This window comes from Trachypithecus francoisi, unplaced genomic scaffold (assembly GCF_009764315.1).
Source record: "Trachypithecus francoisi isolate TF-2019V2 unplaced genomic scaffold, Tfra_2.0 Lachesis_group15, whole genome shotgun sequence".
NCBI classification, from domain to species: domain Eukaryota; kingdom Metazoa; phylum Chordata; class Mammalia; order Primates; family Cercopithecidae; genus Trachypithecus; species Trachypithecus francoisi.
Window position 1 is genome coordinate 44,514,208 of NW_022681460.1, and position 18,315 is coordinate 44,532,522.

Genomic DNA, 18,315 nt, shown 5'->3' on the forward strand with positions numbered 1-18,315 from the left:
TTCACTAAATATAATGCAGCAGATTTACATATCTTGCCTTTAAAAAGTCCATTAAGAGTGGGTGAAAAAGTTATAAGCCCATGTTTGAAGAGAAAATAATTGTAGACTCATAGAAACATCAACAAAGATCAAAGGCTACTTTTTTGGAGTTTCAAATTTTTAATAACCATTAACTTAAAACTATAATTTCAAAAATCACAAATACTTAAAAATATTTAAACTTAGCTGGGTTGTGGTGTTTCATAAATGTTAATATTCTACCCTAATTACTAACTCTCCTTCTGCACAACCTATGTGAAATGGACACGTGTTCATACCACAAAGCAGTATCTCAAGAGAGAATCTCTATATGCCTTACTGTTCTGGGAGTTCCACTAGCCAGCACTATTTGTTGACATGAATGGCTACACAACAAAACTAATGACTATAGCAGTCTGAAAACAATGAACTTTTTCAGGGCACCAAAACATGAGATGGTAACGTCCACTTCTACCACCTTCCTGCAACCACACCTGCTTGTCTTTCCTAAGGGACAGCGACATGCTTTCCAGCACGCTGTCGGCATGAGATGACGTGTTGGCGTAAGAGACTGGCTGTTAGCACGCTGCCCGGATGAGAGTGCGGATCAGATTGGAGCAGACCAAGGACTGCAGGTGCTGCGGCCGCAAAGGATGCACCACAACTTGCTCGTACAGCCCACTCAATGTTTTTTTGGTGACTAAAATGCATGATAAGAGTTTGTAAAATGTAGACAACACATCTGACGAAAATGATGTAGTCATTTGTCTAATTAGCCAAAGCTATCCAAGGCCCAACCTACCTTCAACAAAAATGTAATTGGCAGGGAAATACTAAGCGATTCTCTATGAGCAGGCTGAACCACCACCCAATTGGCCACATCAGAAGGGAGAGATGGGACGGCTTTGGACAACGCGTGTGGTACACTTCTAAAGTAGAAAGGTGTTATAGTCATGTTCTTGTTTTCCGACACTAAATCCAAAATTGAACATGTTACATTAACTGTGAGAATCCTGTTCCAAAATAGCCTTCTGTTCACTTCTTTTTATATTCTATATGTAATTTAAGTAATAATACAAACGATTAGGTTTATGATCTTTGGTAACCTAACATTTGCACCCAATTCTTAAAGCTTTTTCTATCTGCTTCATATCACTCACCATGTTCACCTTTCGAAGAGGAATCAGGATTTTAAGTTTAGATTTGGCCACAGATAAGTTGATAAACTAATCAACTGTCGAAAAGTTTTTATAAAACTTAAGAACTCCAAACTTTTAAAGAAACTACTCTAGAAAACTATATACTTGGGTATCTTTCTGTCTATAAAACACTGAATAAGCTGTAAACCGGAAAACTGCCTCTGCCCACCTGGCACTTCAACTGTAACACATTTAAAAGGATGCACTTAGAAAGTCCCTACAATACTTTTATTAAGAAGAAATACTCATCCTACTTCGCAGTTATATTGAGAGGAAATGGGTTGTGAAATGCACAGTAAACTACAAGGCACTTCCCAGAATTTAAAAAAAAAAGTCAAAAGTGAAAGAGGCTTGCCAAAAATCACAATTAAGTAGCAGAGCATGATCAGAACTCAACTTGGCTAGCTGACTGGTGCTCTTTTATTATAAATAATTTTCAAACTTAAAAAAAGAAAAAACTTTACATAGAAACTAACCATATAGAACTATATATTTGGTTGTTACTATATGATTATAAAATATTTTTTTAAAATCAAAGAGTTAAATGATGTTTACAATTGTCAGTCATCCTCAACACACTATTTACATCTGTTTTCTTTTGATTCAAAATATTAAGAATTATATGGTTTTAAGTTGTCACTTTTTTCTGTAGCCTACTTTAATAGTTGAGGAATCTTGGGAAAACGATGAGTAGAAAATTTTAAAGATTGAAATAAAATATCAATCACTTGCATCCATAATTGATAAGTATTTTTTTTACTTTTTTTGAGACAGAGTCTTGCTCTGTCACCCAGACTGAAGTGCAGTTTTGAGACGGAGTCTTGCTCTGTTACCCAGGCTGCAGTGCAGTGATGCAATCTCAGCTCCCTGCAACTTTCGCCTCCTGGGCTCAAGTGATTCTCCAGTCTCAGCCTCCTGAGTAGCTGGGAGTACAGGCACACGCCACTATGCCTAGCTGATTTTTATATTTTTTTTGTAGAGTCGTTTCACCATATGGCCCAGGCTGGTCTCAAACTCCTGAGTTCGGGTGATCCACCCATCTCGGCCTCCCAAAGGGCTGGGATTACAGGCGTGAGCCACTGTACCCAGTCAATAAGTATTCAATTTAGAAGCTGTCAATAAATGAGTTCCTTGACCAGTTAAATCCTCAGAGATTCGCTGATTTTTTTGAATCTGGTAAATATTATGTTTTCTTTTACAAATATGTAAAATACAGGACCTTACCTACAACATTAGATACAACAAAGTACATTATTTAACAAAATACAAAAATGATTCAACTTGAATATAAAATATATCATGTCTCCATAATTTTTCCCTCTGTATATTCCTGTTCATTTCCAATTAGTGTAATGATTAAACAAGTACAATATCTAAACTAGTCTCATGAATCTTGCTAATATTTTCCTCCTTTTTACAGAAAAACTCAGATACAGAGATTACAAAACATACTGATGCTACAAGAACAAGCCAGGTACTTTTTTTTTTTTTTTTTTTTTGAGGGGGAGAGTATTAAAACATCTTTCAAATGATCACAAAATTATCAAACTTTTGAGCTAACAGAGGTAGGCATTTTCCATGTGGCTTTTGGGGGAATAAAATGAACAATTTCTGTGATATAATTTTAAAATTGCCTAAGTAATGTAATTTAGTATAATAAGACTCATGTATTTTAGAGTATATAACTCTGTGCATGAAAGCACCTTTAGCAATACCTTGCATTACACAGGAAACGTATTCAAGAAATGTTCAATATAGTGATTTGAAGGAGTTACTTAAATGTTAAAATTATTACTACATTTACATAAAGACTGTTGCCTTTGGGATGAGCAAATAAAGGAAAGCAAACAAAGATATTTGTTAGGAAAAAAGAGTAGTAGTACAAAAGATTAAAATTAGTTCAAGGCATTTCCCTATGTTTTAAAAACAGCCATTTAATTTTATGTACATTCATTACAAAATGTGAATACTCAACTTGCAACTTTAAGGCAGCAACCAGCCACTATATTACCTTTCCAGTAGTATAAAACCCTGCATCAAATTACAATGTAACTTCCCAGGCAACCAAATAGCTAACATAAAAGTCTGAATTAGACTTCATATAAAAGCTTCCTATAATAAAACCATCATTTTGAGCATCACTAAGGAAATTAAAACAAATCACATAGCTCACTGAGATTTAACTGCCATTTTAGACTTTTTTAACATCGAAGGAAAAACAAAAAAGATTAAAGTATACACTTTAGTATTGTATCCATATATCAGATGCTTAGTAATATTATACTCATAATACTATTTAAAAGTATCACTTTTAAAATGCCTCTACTAAGGAATGCAGTTTTAAATTTTCTTATATTTAAAGAATCATAATTTGTTAATGAAAAATAATCTACTAATAAACTAAAGCAAATTGTCAAGAACTTTTATTTTTTATTTATTTTTTTTTTTTTGAGGCGGAGTCTCACTCTGTCGCCCAGGCTGGAGTGCAGTGGCCGGATCTCAGCTCACTGCAAGCTCCGCCTCCCGAGTTTATGCCATTCTCCTGCCTCAGCCTCCCCAGTAGCTGGGACTACAGGCGCCCGCCATCTCGCCCGGCTAGTTTTTGTATTTTTAGTAGAGACGGGGTTTCACCGTGTTAGCCAGGATGGTCTCGATCTCCTGACCTCGTGATCCGCCCGTCTCGGCCTCCCAAAGTGCTGGGATTACAGGCTTGAGCCACCGCGCCCGGCCAAGAACTTTTATTTCTTTTTTGGAGATAGGGTCTGACTGTCACCCAGTCTGGAGTGCAGAGGCATGATCTTGGCTCACTCCAGCCTCTACCTCCTGGACTCTGCCTCCTGGACTCAAGTCATCCTCCAAACTCAGCCTCCTGAGTAGCTGGGACTACAGACATGCGCTACCATGCCTGGCTAATTGTTTATGTATATTTTGTAGAGATGGGGCTTCACCATGTTGACTAGGCTAGTCTCAAACTCCTGAGTTCAAGCGATCCACCCGCCTTGGCCTCCCAAAATTCTGGGATTACAGGCGTAAGCCACTGTACCCAGCCAGTATCCATTCTGTTTACAATTGTTTAGCTATATTCCCAGGTAATCTGAATTGCCTGTTTACACAGCTGATACATTTGCAAAGTCCTCTTGATTTTTATAGTTATCCAGCTTTTTAAAAATTTCTCTTGTAAAATGGACATAAATATAACACCTCTGTCTTTGAAACATTCAAAACACAATATAATGCTGTCCAGTGTTACCTTCTCTATGAATTGTTTCCTGACTTACCTAAGCAGTTTCCTGCCCTTTGAACCAGTAAATCACTGGACACATTACAATTGTCGTAACATTTAACCCATACAAGGAACTATTTGTTTACTAATGGTTATTAGCACATCTTAGTTATAATAAAATTATCCATTGACAGCCACTTATCAGATTAACCCTAGGCACTTTATACTACTACTTAACATCACAACAACTACAAAGGGTAAGAACTGTTATCATCATATTATAGAAGAGAAAAGAGGTGTAGTGATTAACTAGCTACCCACTAGTAACTGACAGAACTGAATTTGTACCCACATATATTAACTGATACTTTGTAATTATCCCAAACTATAAAAAAGTTAGGAAACTGAAAAGCAAATAAAGACAGTACAAGAAATATAGTTGCATCAAGTACACAGATATAATGCCTAGATGTGGAGCAGATTATTTGGTGAATAAAAGGCAACAAATGTGAAAAGGCCAAATCATTAGCACAGACTTGAGCCCTACCATTATCAAGCTGCTGACCTACATAGGGAACTTGTCAGATGAAACAAATTAACCCACTTGGTGTCTTTATCACTACAATAGGTTTTGATATTTGAGCTGAATATATTCCTAATACATATATTTATGGATGTATAAATATGTAACACAAATATAAAAATAGGCATGAGAATGAAAAACACCACCAATTTATTATATTTATGATACTGGTTAACCAGGGCCTGAGCATGGTACATAGGAGTTGTCACCATGATAGCCAAACCTCAAGCTAAATAAATACACAAGCATGTTACTTATCAATCTGAAATATTTCATTTTTAATTTATGTAATATATAAAGCATAGTAATTCTTTTTATTGACTATAATATACAGTACACATACAGCTCAAAGAATTATCAAAAAAATGAACACACCTGTGTAATCTGGTTAACTACTTCAAGAATCAGAACATTATCAGCTACCCAGAAACCTCCCTCACATTCACTCCTAGTCACTACCTCCTTCCTCAAGAGTACCCACTATCCTGACTTCTAAAACCAGAGACTGTCATGCCTAGTTTTCAATTTTATATTAATGGAATCACAATATGTATTGTATGGCTTCTTTTGTCAACATTATAAGATTCACTTATAATGTTATACATAGTTGTAATCTGTAATTGCTATAAGGTAGTCTACATACAACAACTTAAGCTTTTTAACAATGAACTGGGTTGTTTCTACATTAAGGCTATCACAAATAATGTTGCCATGAATGCACATATTTTTGATATACACGTATGTACAAGCATTTTTGTTGGACACTGATGTTCTAAGATTTAAAATTTCACTTATCCAACCATAGTAGGTAATGGTAGACACTGTCAAACAGTTACGCAAAGTGGTTGTACCAACTGTGAACTCTAGCAGCAGTGAACGAAAATTCTTGTTTCACATTCTTGATCCTAACAATAAGTACGTCAGTCTTTTTCATTTTAACCATTCTAATGGGCATGTAGTGGCATCTCCTTGACTACCAATGAAGCTGAAGCCTTTTTCATGTTTACTGGCCAATTATCTCCTGTGCAGTCCTTGTTCAAAGCTCTTACTCATGTTTTTATAGGATTAGCTGTCCTTTCATTATTGATTTGTAGGAGCTCGTATTTAATCTGGATACAAGCTCTCTTTTTGGTTATACATCTTGAAGCTATATTCTCCCACTCTGTGTTTTGCCTTTTTACTCTTAATAAATAGAAGGCATTAATTTTACTACAGTCCAACTTAATCATTCCCTTTGTACTTTTTGTTCTCTATTTGATAAATTTTGGCACATACCAAGATCCTAAAGATACTCTTTACATCTTTTAGGAGATGTATTGTTTTGTGTGTCATGCTTAATTCTGTAGGCTGTTTAAAATTATTTTTAAAATAGATACTTTTTTTCATCTATGCAGTTGACCCAGTACCATATACTGAAAAGATAGCCTTGACTCACTATTGTTTGGCCTTCATTATAAATCAAGTATACTTCTATCTGTAGGTTTGTTTCTGGGCTATATTCTGTCATACTAGTCCATTTGCCTATTCTTGGACCAACACTACACTGTCTACTTATCTTTATAATAAGTTTTAATATCTACTAGAGTAAGTTTTCCCTCTTTATTTTTCACAGTTAACCAGGCTGCTCTTTGCCTTTGAATTTCCATAACTTTCATATTACCTTGTCAATTTCCACACATACACACACACACACACACACACACACACACACCCTCAAACATAAGACTGTGCTCGGGATAGCATTGAATCTATAGATCAATTTAGGTAAAAAAATATATCATTATAACAGTGAGTCTTCCAATCCTTTGTATATCCCTCTGTTTATTTAGATCTTTTTTAAATTCTCTCAGTAATATTTTAGTTTTCCATGAAGAAGTCTTGCTTATTTTTTGTAAAATGTATTCCTATTTTATGCTTTTGTAAATGGAAAATAAATTAAAATCTATAAAATTTAAGGTAAAATGTATTTACATAAAGATAAATGTAATTTTAATGTGCTTCTAGTAAGTAGAAATAAAATTGATTTTTATATTAACCTTGTTAAATTCATTTTCTACAGGTACAGTCATGTGAAAAAATGGAAAGTTTTTTTTTTTCTTCCAGTCTTTATGCCCTTACTTTTTCTTGCCATATTATGTTAGCAAGGATTTTTAATATGGTGAGAAACAGAAGTGGTAATAGGCATTTGTGTCTAATTCCGTACCTTAGAGAAGCTTCTAACTTTGTACTATTAAGTATGTTTGTTCTAAGTGTTTTATAGCTATTGCTTATCAGATTAACAAAATCTCCTTCTGTTCCTAGTTTGTTGAGAATTTTTATCATAAGTAATGTTAGATATTCATAAAATGCTTTTTCTCTACTGAATAATCATGTAATTTTTAAACCAACAGCAAATCACTCTATCTTCTCATATTTATTAATCCACTCATTGTAAACATTTGATCACACACACATCATGTGTATTTCTTTTGCTGACACATTTGACAGTACATTTTAATCTTCATGAGATTTCACTATATATACTACGGTATGCTTCTCCTGAGATTTAGGATATCCTCTTACATAGCCACAACATTATCACACCTGAGATCTAATATTACCTAATGACGTCCAGCCTATATTCAGATTTCTCCAATGGCCCCCAAAATATGTAATTTTTTTCTGATTCAAGAGTCAATCAAGGATCATACATTACATTTTGATTGTTATATGCCTTTAACCTCTTTTTATCTACAATAGTACTCTCATACCTTTCTAAATGACATTATGACATTCTCCATTAAAGCCATCACAGTATATAGATTTCTTTGTAGTTAAGGTTTTTAATTACAGATTAAATTCATTTAATAGTCAAATATTCAGATTTTCTATTTCCTCTTTTGTTCATTTTAGTCATTTTTGTCATCTTAGTCCTCTGAATCTGTCAGAAGCTCTGCTCATCTTCTCATCCTCCTCTTTTCCATCCAGCCTCCTCTTCTGGAATGAACAATTCATTTCTAGGAAAAAGTAGCCCAAATGCCAGGATCACATTTTCTGGGTTAGTTTCTGCTTCCACATCTTGGCCCCAAAAATCTTCACTGCCCTGGTAACTTCTCTGATACAGTCAAACAAACTTTGTATTTTGCAGTTTTTCTAGGTATTCTCTGTAGAGGGTTGTTCCACATTACCCTGTCTGCCACTTTGTGGGAAGCAAAACTCTTTGAACTATTTTGCAATCGGCAATTTTCAAAATAACTGTCACAAACACTGCTATATCCCTTTAACAGGCCTTTATAATTCTAAATGTCTACCATTATGTCCGTAGACAAAATTGCAGGTTCTGCTAATAGCTTTTTATACTTCCTATTCCAGTCATTACTTTATAAATGGCTTTCCACCCTAGATTTTGATTCCTTATTTTTTAACAGCAAAATCTTACTTCCTTGATAACTCACAAACTACAATGGATTTACAAATGCCCTAAACCATACTTTATAAGCCACTCCTGTCCAACCTTTTTTGATTCATACTTTTCTTAAAGATGAAGTTATTAAAGGTTAGATGCATAAAAAAAGTCAAAACTCATACAAATAGGGACTTATAAATTAGAAAAAGCAAAACAAATAGGTCTTTGTAAGACAAAATAAGTTGAATAGTGAAATAAACTAGTTCAGTTCTGGCTGAGTCTTGATTTGTATCCACACTATAGTAAAATCATTAGATCAATGCACTCTGGGACAAGTTCAAACATTCTGTTCTGGCTCTTTTAAGAGATATTCAGTTAGACAGTTAAGAGAGTTGATTAGGGAATGGTAGGGTCTTTCTCCTCACTTGTCCACTACTCTTGGCCCCCATCTTAGTTTCTGTCTACACTGTGCAAATCTTACTAGCCTCATGAAATAATTTAAATTCTTAAGTAACAGATGTATGCCTAATACATAATGCATTTTGATTACTAGTCTCAATCTTGACTTCTTTATTTTAAAAAATGTTTACACTTAGAGCACATAAAATATACCGAAAAAGTTTCATTGCCAACAGAATATAGACTATATTCTTCAACATTCAAGAAGGAGACAGCTATGCCTACAATGAGTATTTAAATACACTAAGATTAAGGACGAAGAATACTATTTTTAAATAATTTATATATTCTCTCCATAAAACTAAATTTTATTATTAAAATAATCTTAAGGGAAGAATCAAACTGTAAAAAGGTATGGGAATATACACATGTAAATTGTGGGCTTGGGAGTGATAGGAGGAATACTTAAAAATAACAAAAAAGAAACTGCCACTTGTAAGACATCATCAGCATTACAGGTAGTGAAGACCACAGAGAACCTTGAGTTGGATTCTCAATGTTTCATTTGTTTATTCAACATCTACTGGATCCCTTGCAGCATATTAGGCAATGGAGTAGAAAGATGCTGTGACTCCTGTAATATCTGTTTCATTAAAGCATTCACAGTCTATCAGAGACTTCACTACTGTGAAGGGAGAAGACAGGAAAATAATTATGAAACAACAAGTACTCTAAAAAAGTATGTATAATAGAACACAATGGGGAAAGTTATTTTAACACATAAAAGGGAGAGGAAAAGCATTATGTACTGTTCAGGAAATTCGGACAGTAAACACTGCATATGTTGGCATAAAGGTTGCATGTGATCCAATGGCAAAGAGATAAAAAAGTAAATCGTGTCAACTCATAAAGGAGTTTTATGAGTTCTGAAGAATCATTCTAAAGAATCTGATCTAAAAGGTAATTGGGAATAAAAATGAGCTTTGCCTTTGACAAAGATCAGTCTAGTGACAGTGAAGAAGGTGGATGAGAAAGGAAGGCTAAAGCAAATGATTACTGAAGTAGTTCAGACATGTGGTGGTAAAAGGCTGAAATGGGGCAATGGTAAATATACAGAGTAAATTTAAGAAGAGTTGAAACGTAGGCTTACTAGGACATGACCTCTAACTATAAGGAAAGAAAAGGTAAAAATCTAGGATTTCTATCATATTCCTATTTCAGAATTTAGATCTAGACCTGCTTTCAAGACATACAAACCACAGGATTCACTTAACTTTAATGGGCCCTGTTTCTTCACATACAAAATGAAGGCATTAGACAAGATGTCCTCTGATATTTCCTCCAGCTTAATGTTAATTGTCCAGATTAAACAATATGCATAGCCTTGTCTCATAATATTATATTCAAGTGAAATATTTTTTCTTTACTCTCTTGCTTAACCTTTTTAATACAATTATACCAAAATTATCTATGCTAGAAGATAAATATAAGAGAATGACAGGGACATTTTCCACATGAGACTAATCCTTTCAAAGCTGGTAGCTTTAATTACATTTCCAGTATCAGCATTTTCATCCAGAAGGGAAGTTTCACTAAAGCTAATAGTTATTCAACTTAAGCATAGCATTTAAAAATGGGTATAATACATTTAGAATTTGCCTACATCCAACTTAAGATTTTATTTGTCTGATAAATATTATTTTGAGACATTAATCTCAAAATAATCCATTAAACACATAGGCCAGGTGATCAGTCCCTAAGTATGAATCAACTATTTACTTCACCACAGGTACAATCCCCAGAATTATATTTAATGACTGGTATTTAAAACAATGTTTTCTAACTTGTGGCCAGACATATCCGGAGAAAGCAATCTAAAGGGTTTTCATTTTTTTTTTTTTTTTTTTTTTTTTTTTTTTTTTTTTTTTTTAAATCTTAAATTCCACATCATTTAGGTAAAGAAATAACTTAGTCATGGTACTGAATAAGCTCAATACATCATTACATTTTTGCTCAGTATTCTGAGGTATTTTTATAATAGAACTAAACAAGAGAAAGGACACTCTGTATAGTTTTTGAAAAGTACTTTAGTCAGATTCTGGTGGCCTCAACATCTTACAAATGAAGATGGGATGAAGACCAGGAGGGTTAAGACCCTAGTCAAGGTGATGTGGAAGACTGCATTTTCACCACTATTTTTCAAACAACCTGCCTCTGTATTCTTAAAATATAAAGTCTAAATCTATGCCAAATGCTATTACAAATCTCATCAAAGTGTGCTATATTGCCCCTAGGCTTAAGCAAATTCAATTTTTACTAATGTCCTTGAACGTCTAAAAATCTAACTGCACAACCATGAGACATTTTATACTTTCACAACTTAAAACAATGAGGACATTCACTTAAATATCATACTAGGTTACAGACCAATGATATTTAAATGACATATTTTTAAAAGTTAACATATTTGAAAAAAAAATTTATAGATTTGATGACCATAAGAAAGTTTTCAAGTCTATGAGATGTAACAGAAACGCAATCCAGAGCTGGTATATGGAATAAAATTGCCAACCAGCAAGCATATGGTAAGGTAAAGATCCAAATTCTCTCCCCACCAAGGAATCACCTGAGAACATTTTTTTCATTTATTTAACAAATGAATTTTTATTAAGACCCTAAAATATCCTGGGTTCTAGGATAAGCACTGGAGATGGAGAGTTTAACAAGAAGAATAGGATCCTATTCTCATGAAACTTACATCAGAGTGACAATAAACAACTAAAATGTCAGATAATGATACATGTTATGGAGAAAATGTTATGAATGGTTATAAGATAAAGAGTGATTGGGTAACAACTTATTGGCGTGAAGACCTCATTAAGGAAGTAATTTTTTAGCTGAGTTTAAAATGACAAAAAGGGATCTACCATCATTAAGATTAGAACAGAGTATTCCCAACACAGAGGGCAGCATGTGCGAAGACCCAAATCAGGTACTAGCTTGGTAGGTTTGAGGAAGCTGAAGGCAGAAATGTGTTTGACACAGTAATGAAGGCAAGAATGAAGTGAGGTCAGAGAGAGAGGGGGAGACCAGATCATGTAAGATCAGAATAGGAATCTGGACATTTTATAGTTATAAACCTGCTAAATTTGGAAAATCTAGAACTATAGTAGTATTAATTATGCTTTTTAGTTATCAGAATTTGGAATATGATGAATTTCAATGTACAAACACAGGGGTTTTTCCAGTCATTTGTTTCATTTAGTTTGATTTTTAAACTTGGGAAAGTAACCTGAGTTAGTATACAATATTATAATTTCAAATTACATTTTCCTTCAAATATAATCAATTGATAAGACTATTAGTCTGGGAAGGGAAGTGAAGCAGTCAAAGTATAGTTTAAGTGCTGTTATTCACTGTGTACTAGGTGGGCATCTATAATAAGAAACTGAGCTACACGGCTTTTAAGCTGCCTTAGAGCTACATTAAAATTTTAATTTACTTTATCCTTATTTTAATCAAGATAGTGGTTTTCAAACCCTGAATTCCTACAAATCCTTCATGCTTGATAGTATTATAATTACTAATTTACTTCTGCCTATCCCCAGCCTGTCACTCTCTATCCTAAGCTCATTGATAGATAAGGACTGTCTTTTTTTTTCTGTTCGAGACAGGGTCTCACTTGAGTTGCCCAGACTGAAGTGCAGTGGCGCAATCTTGGCTTACCACAGCCTCAACCTCCCAGGCTCAGGTAATTTTCCCACATCGGCCTCCAGAGTAGCTGGGACTACAAGTGCGCACCACCACACCCAGCTATTTTATTTTATTTGTATTTTTAGTAGAGACAGGGTTTTGCCATGTTGCCCAGGCTGCTCTCAGACTCCTGAACTCAAGTAATCTGCCTGCCTCGACCTCCCAAGGTGCTGGGGTTACACGCATGAGCCAATGTGCCCAGCCAGGATTGTCTTTCATAATTATGAATACTTACGCCAGGAAATTTTAGCTTTCCTTTATATAGTACGTTGCGTACAAGGAATCTGTTTTTGAACCTTACTGGTTCTCTTTAAAAAAAAAAAAAGAAAAAAGAAAACTATACCTATCTGTTTTGCAGCATGTAATATATCTTTTAAGTCTTCATTTATACTTTGCATTTTACTCTTCTCCAGTTTTTCATTCAAAAATTTTATTATCTTCTTCCATGTCAGGCCCAGATCTAAAACTTGTTCATGAAGTTTAGATCGTTTTATCTGAAATAAGAGATCATAATGTAGAAAAATACTGCTTAAAGTTCTTCTTAACTCCAACACTGATTACATATATTTTGCATTACATTATACAACTTGGTACTACCCACAAGAATTCAAAGTTGTATCTATTCACATCCAAACTGACTACTCACAAAACAATTTTCCTTAAATGGGTTTTCATAGATTCTCATTTGTTTAAAATATATGTTTAATAAAAGCTTCTTTTTACAATTTTAATTACACTGCATACTCACAAAATCATTTCATACAGCAAAGTAAAAAGTTCAACATCCAGATAATATTATTATTGTTATTGATAACATCACACGTCTTGCCATTTTTCTAATTGCTTGCTTTTAATACAGCTTAGACTATACTGTATATAAATCAGAGCTTTATGTCATGCTTTTTAATGAAACGCATTTAGAGAAAATTAGACTCCCATGATAGGGTCAAATATATTCAAGTCAGCATTACTTTCTTAACCATGATCCTAGACCAGGTGAGGCATTTGGAAGATTCTTTTCTATACACACTCTTTTCTATTAGGTGACTTAAACAAGAGAAATTTATTTTCTCACAGTTCTGGAGCTACAAGTTCAAGATCAAGGTGTTGGCAGGTTTGGGTTCTTCTGAGGCTTTTGTATATTTGAGACTACAGATCTTTCCATTCTCAATAACTGACCACAGAACACAATAAAAATTTTCTTTCAGACCTCTGGCTTTGATCCACAGAGAAAACTCATGAAGCTTTCAAACCAAATGAAAAAGTAGTGGGTCAGGTAGAAAGCAATAATTTTACTACTGGTTAGGATGATGAAAATGCATAATTCACCATTACTTCCCTGCCTCCATTTTTTAATTTCAAATGAGACTAGTCAATCTGAGTTTAGGGAGAGGAGAATGGGCAAAGGTAGAGATGAAATAAGACTGGCCATAAAATGAATTAAGTTGTTACAATGGAGTCATAAGCACATTAAGGTTTATCTTATTTGTCTCTTTACTTTTGTATACATTGAACAGCTTCTGACATAAAAAGTTATATTAAAATGAAGTTCATCATTACTGTGTCAAACATATGTCTGTCTTCAACTTCCTCAAACCTACCAAGCTAGTACCTGATTTGGGTCTTCGCACATGCTGCTTTCTGTGTTGGGAATACTCTGTTCTAATCTTAATGACGGTAGATCCCTTTTTGTCATTTTAAACTCAGCTAAAACATTACTTCCTTAATGAGGTCTTCATGCCAGTAAGTTGTTACCCACTCTTTATGTTATAACCATTCATAACATTTTCTCCATAACATGTATCATTATCTGATTAAGTTAAAATAAAGCCATTAGGATGGGGCTTAATTATCTGATAGATCTTGCATCTAGATATGCTTGTGCAGAGGACAAATCATGTGAGGACACAGCAGGAAGGCTGCCTTAACTGCAAGCCACACAGAGAAGCCTCAGAAGAAACCAAGTCTGCCAACACCTTGATCTTGGACTTCTAGCTCCAGAACTATGAGAAAATAAATCTTTGTTGTTTAAGCCACCTAATCTGTTATTCCTAATTTTGTTATCACCTAATTTTGTAACACCTAATTTTGTTATTCTGTGCAAACTAATATACCACATTCAGAGACAGTTCTAAGAATCTTTCCTTTAAGTATCTTATAAGTACATGTCTAGAATTTTCTGGAACTCTTGATAACATATACTTTTAATTTTTCCATAATATTAAACTTGTAACTACATATGTAATTTATTTTATACCTTTATAAGACTTATATAAGTTTATCCATCAGAAGAAATTACTTGCTAAACCTCATGCCCTAATTTGCGATTCAGAAAATGTAGTCATTGAACCTATACAGGAAAGAGACTGAAGAAGTTCCTTCGATAAAACAAAAATGATCTTCCAAAGTAATAATTGCCCATTTCTGACCTAGTGAGATCTACCTATATTTGTAGGAAGGGTAACATTAGCATTATTTATTATAAAACTAACTCATATAAGGAAATTTTCCATACCATAATTACTAAAGCAGGGGTCAGTCTTTACTATAAATGTCAAAGCAGTCCATGTACATTTAATTTTTGTTTCTTACTAAAATGTATTTCTGAAGTTTTAGTCATAAAGTAGCTTTTAAATTAACAATGTTTCTTACGTCTTAAATGCCTTTCTTACCAGTTATAATGACAAGTCATTATAATGAGATCAACCTCTGAGTTCAAGAGATTAATATTCATATTTCTCATAAGGTACAGACACTGCTTTTGTTCATTTGATAAGAATTTTACCAGAGACCTAAAAACTTACTCAGATAATCCAGAGGTAAATTACAGGATTAAGTTACAAACATAACTGTAGTAGGGAGCTGAACAAAAGAAAAATTAACAAAGGATTCAATTATCATAGTTCTGATTATTCCCCTTAACAATATGGTTTTAGGTGCTAAACGTAAGTATTCCCACAGGAAACAGCAGCATACACATTCTCCATCTTTGTCTTACACCAAACAAGATAAAACTTCCATGTTAAACACATAGAATAGAGAAAAAGAATGTCAAATAGTTGTCCATAGTCTATTTATAATAATGTTCAACATTTCTACCTTTAACAAATCTACCTTTAAGTCAGCCACTTCTTCATTATAATTATCCTGCTTGGTGACATTTGAAAAGGAACGCAAGGCTCCTGTGAGACGAGGTAAAGCCATCTATTATTCAATCAGTGATCCATACAAGAAGAAATCTGAAACTGAAACGAAACAAGATGATATTTATCTGTTCGGAAGAGGTGGCAGAGTTAATCAAACTCAACAAATTAGCTTGTACCAGAAAAAAAAGAAAAAAAAAAAGTTAAAAAGCAATTGTAATCAACGTTGAAAAATTCTCCTGACATATTTTCTATCCGTGAAGTTTTTTTGTCTGTTTTTATAAAGCATTAGCTATGGTTGCAGAAAGGAAAAAGAAACAAACATTTCCTCAAAACTGGGTTCTGTAGATTCCTAAGTACAGGCCTCAAATACTATATTACTACTGCCAATAATATTTAAAGAGATGAAACCACTTATTCATCTTTTTCCCTAATTTTGTTTTATACTCACTGATTTCAAATTACACCACTTTCCAGTGGTTTTCTCTGCTTGGAATGGTTTCCCTTGATGTTGCTATAGCTGGCTTCACACTGAACTCTTGGCTTAAAAGATGCCTCCTAAGATGGAGCCTTTCCTGACCACCCCATCTAAAACAGGTGACTCAGTCACTGTCTATCAAAGCCCAAAATTTTAATTCTTTTTATAGCATTAAGTAATATTTGACACTTTGTTTATTTACTAATACATGTGTTGTTTCACCCCACAAAAAGTAAGCTTCATGACAGAAAGACCTCTTAATTTTACTAATCTCCCCAGAAAACAGAAAACAGAACCAGAATATTTTTGGTACTCAATAATTATCTGTTAATGAATAAACGGAAGACAAATGAAGAAAAGGCAAAAATGGTAATAGACTCAACAACGAGCCAGAAAAGAAAACAGCTGATGAGGGGGAAGAACATACAGGGAAAGAGAGAATTCAGATGGCCTGGTCTAATCTGCTCCTTAACAGGCTGATAACTAAACAATTTCTAGGCAAAAAGATTAATAATATTTACTATTAGGAGAGTCGTGATCTATGCAAGACTCTTGGAGGACTGTACTAGTTTAAGATTGCTTATTATAACACAACTACTATCTACAGATTTATAAGGCATGGCTCCCTGAAGAATGTCACATAAGCTATTAAGTCTTTAAAACATCCCAGCTAGGAAAGATTTTGTCCCACATGGGACATCTGGAAATATTTTAGATATTTTGGTTGTCACAACTATCAGGCAGGTGGAAGGGGACTACTGGTTTCTAGTGGATAGAGGCCAATGATGCTACTAAACATACAATACAGAGGACAGTTCCCCAACAACTAAGAATTATCTACGCCAGAATGTCCACTGTGGGAAGGAAAGAACTGGGAAAGGGAAGACAGAATGTCTCAGACTATTCTCTGCTCCTGCTATTCCTCTTGATTACCGTATTCCTGAAGTTATCAAAAAGGGTAATACTTGGAAAAATCTCCGACCTATATATTAGAATAATCAGATACAAAATACTTATCTATAACAACTATAATAGAATTTTTTAAATAATGAATAATAAAATACAAGTAGGATGATTTGAAAATGTAACTTTTAGAAATAAAAATATATACTTGTTAAATTTTAAAACAATCAACAGATGGGTTAAACAATAGCTAAAAATAAAGTGATAACCTGGAAGAGACTTGAAGAAATAACCCATGCATGCTGTCACAAACAGACTAAGTACAAATAATGCAGGATAAATAAAAACAAATGGAAATATGTCAATAATCATAATAAATACAAATTAAACTTACCTCTCAAAAGACTGACAGGATGAACTGCAAAACAACAAAGAAGTAAAACACTAGGGCTACACCGAAAACATAGGAAAGGAAAGGCTGAAAGTTAAGGGATAGGATAAGATCTCCTGCAAATAACCAAACGTAGCTGGTGGCTATATCAAAAATATCAGATCAGACAAAATTGGCTTCAAAACAACAGGTGTTCGGGAGGAATTAAAAAAAAACTCTCTACATAATAAGATAAAGCTCACTAAGAAGACTTGAAAGTTCTGAATTTGTATGCACTGCTAGGATAGTCTCAAAATAAAACAAATAGACCTCAAGGAGAAAGTGACAAGTCAAACATCAAAGTAAAAGTTTAAAGACCTCAATTATTGACAAGTCAAGCCAACCTTCCCTCCAAAATAAAAAATCAATAAAGATATAGAGAACCTGAAGAGTACAATTACTAAGTCTGATTTAATGAACAAATACGGAAACCTGAACTTGATTTTTAAAAATGCATATTCTTCTGAAGTACACTTGAACAGTTTCAAAAATCGTCTATGTATACTCAGCCATAAAGCAAGTCTCAACAAATTACAAAGAATAAGTGTCATATAAGTCAGAAGTTACTAAACTTTTATGCAAAAAGAGAGTAGTAAAAAATTTAGGTTTAGGCCGGGTGTGGTGTCTCATGCCTAATCCCCCTACTTTGGGACGCCAAGGCGGGCATATCAGCTGAGGTCAGGAGTTTAAGATTAACCTGGCCAACATGGCAAAACCCCATCTCTATAAAAATACAAAAATTAGTCAGGTGTGGTGGCAGACGCCTGTAATCCCAGCTGCTCAGGAGGCTGACACATGAGA

The 18,315-nt window shown here is 34.0% G+C and overlaps 1 protein-coding gene and 1 long non-coding RNA gene across 4 annotated transcripts in view; one reads left to right on the top strand and one right to left on the bottom strand.

Moving 5' to 3' along the window:
• Positions 1 to 18,315, bottom strand: part of ASCC3 (activating signal cointegrator 1 complex subunit 3) — a 392,749-nt gene that overhangs the window by 363,720 nt on the left and 10,714 nt on the right. For 2 of the 3 annotated variants that reach the window (XM_033234693.1, XM_033234694.1), the window contains 2 exons: positions 15,675 to 15,805; positions 12,904 to 13,054 (listed from right to left, as the gene is read on the bottom strand). In XM_033234693.1, coding sequence (XP_033090584.1) covers positions 12,904 to 13,054; positions 15,675 to 15,764 — 241 coding nt within the window. In that variant the 5' untranslated portion in view covers positions 15,765 to 15,805. Of the gene's footprint in view, positions 1 to 5,150; positions 8,020 to 12,903; positions 13,055 to 15,674; positions 15,806 to 18,315 lie in introns of those variants that run through there. The other variant, XM_033234695.1, reaches the window with a different exon arrangement.
• LOC117097134 lies at positions 867 to 12,512 on the top strand. Its single transcript, XR_004442821.1, has 3 exons — positions 867 to 960; positions 2,638 to 2,691; positions 12,482 to 12,512. It is a non-coding gene; the product is annotated as an uncharacterized LOC117097134 (long non-coding RNA).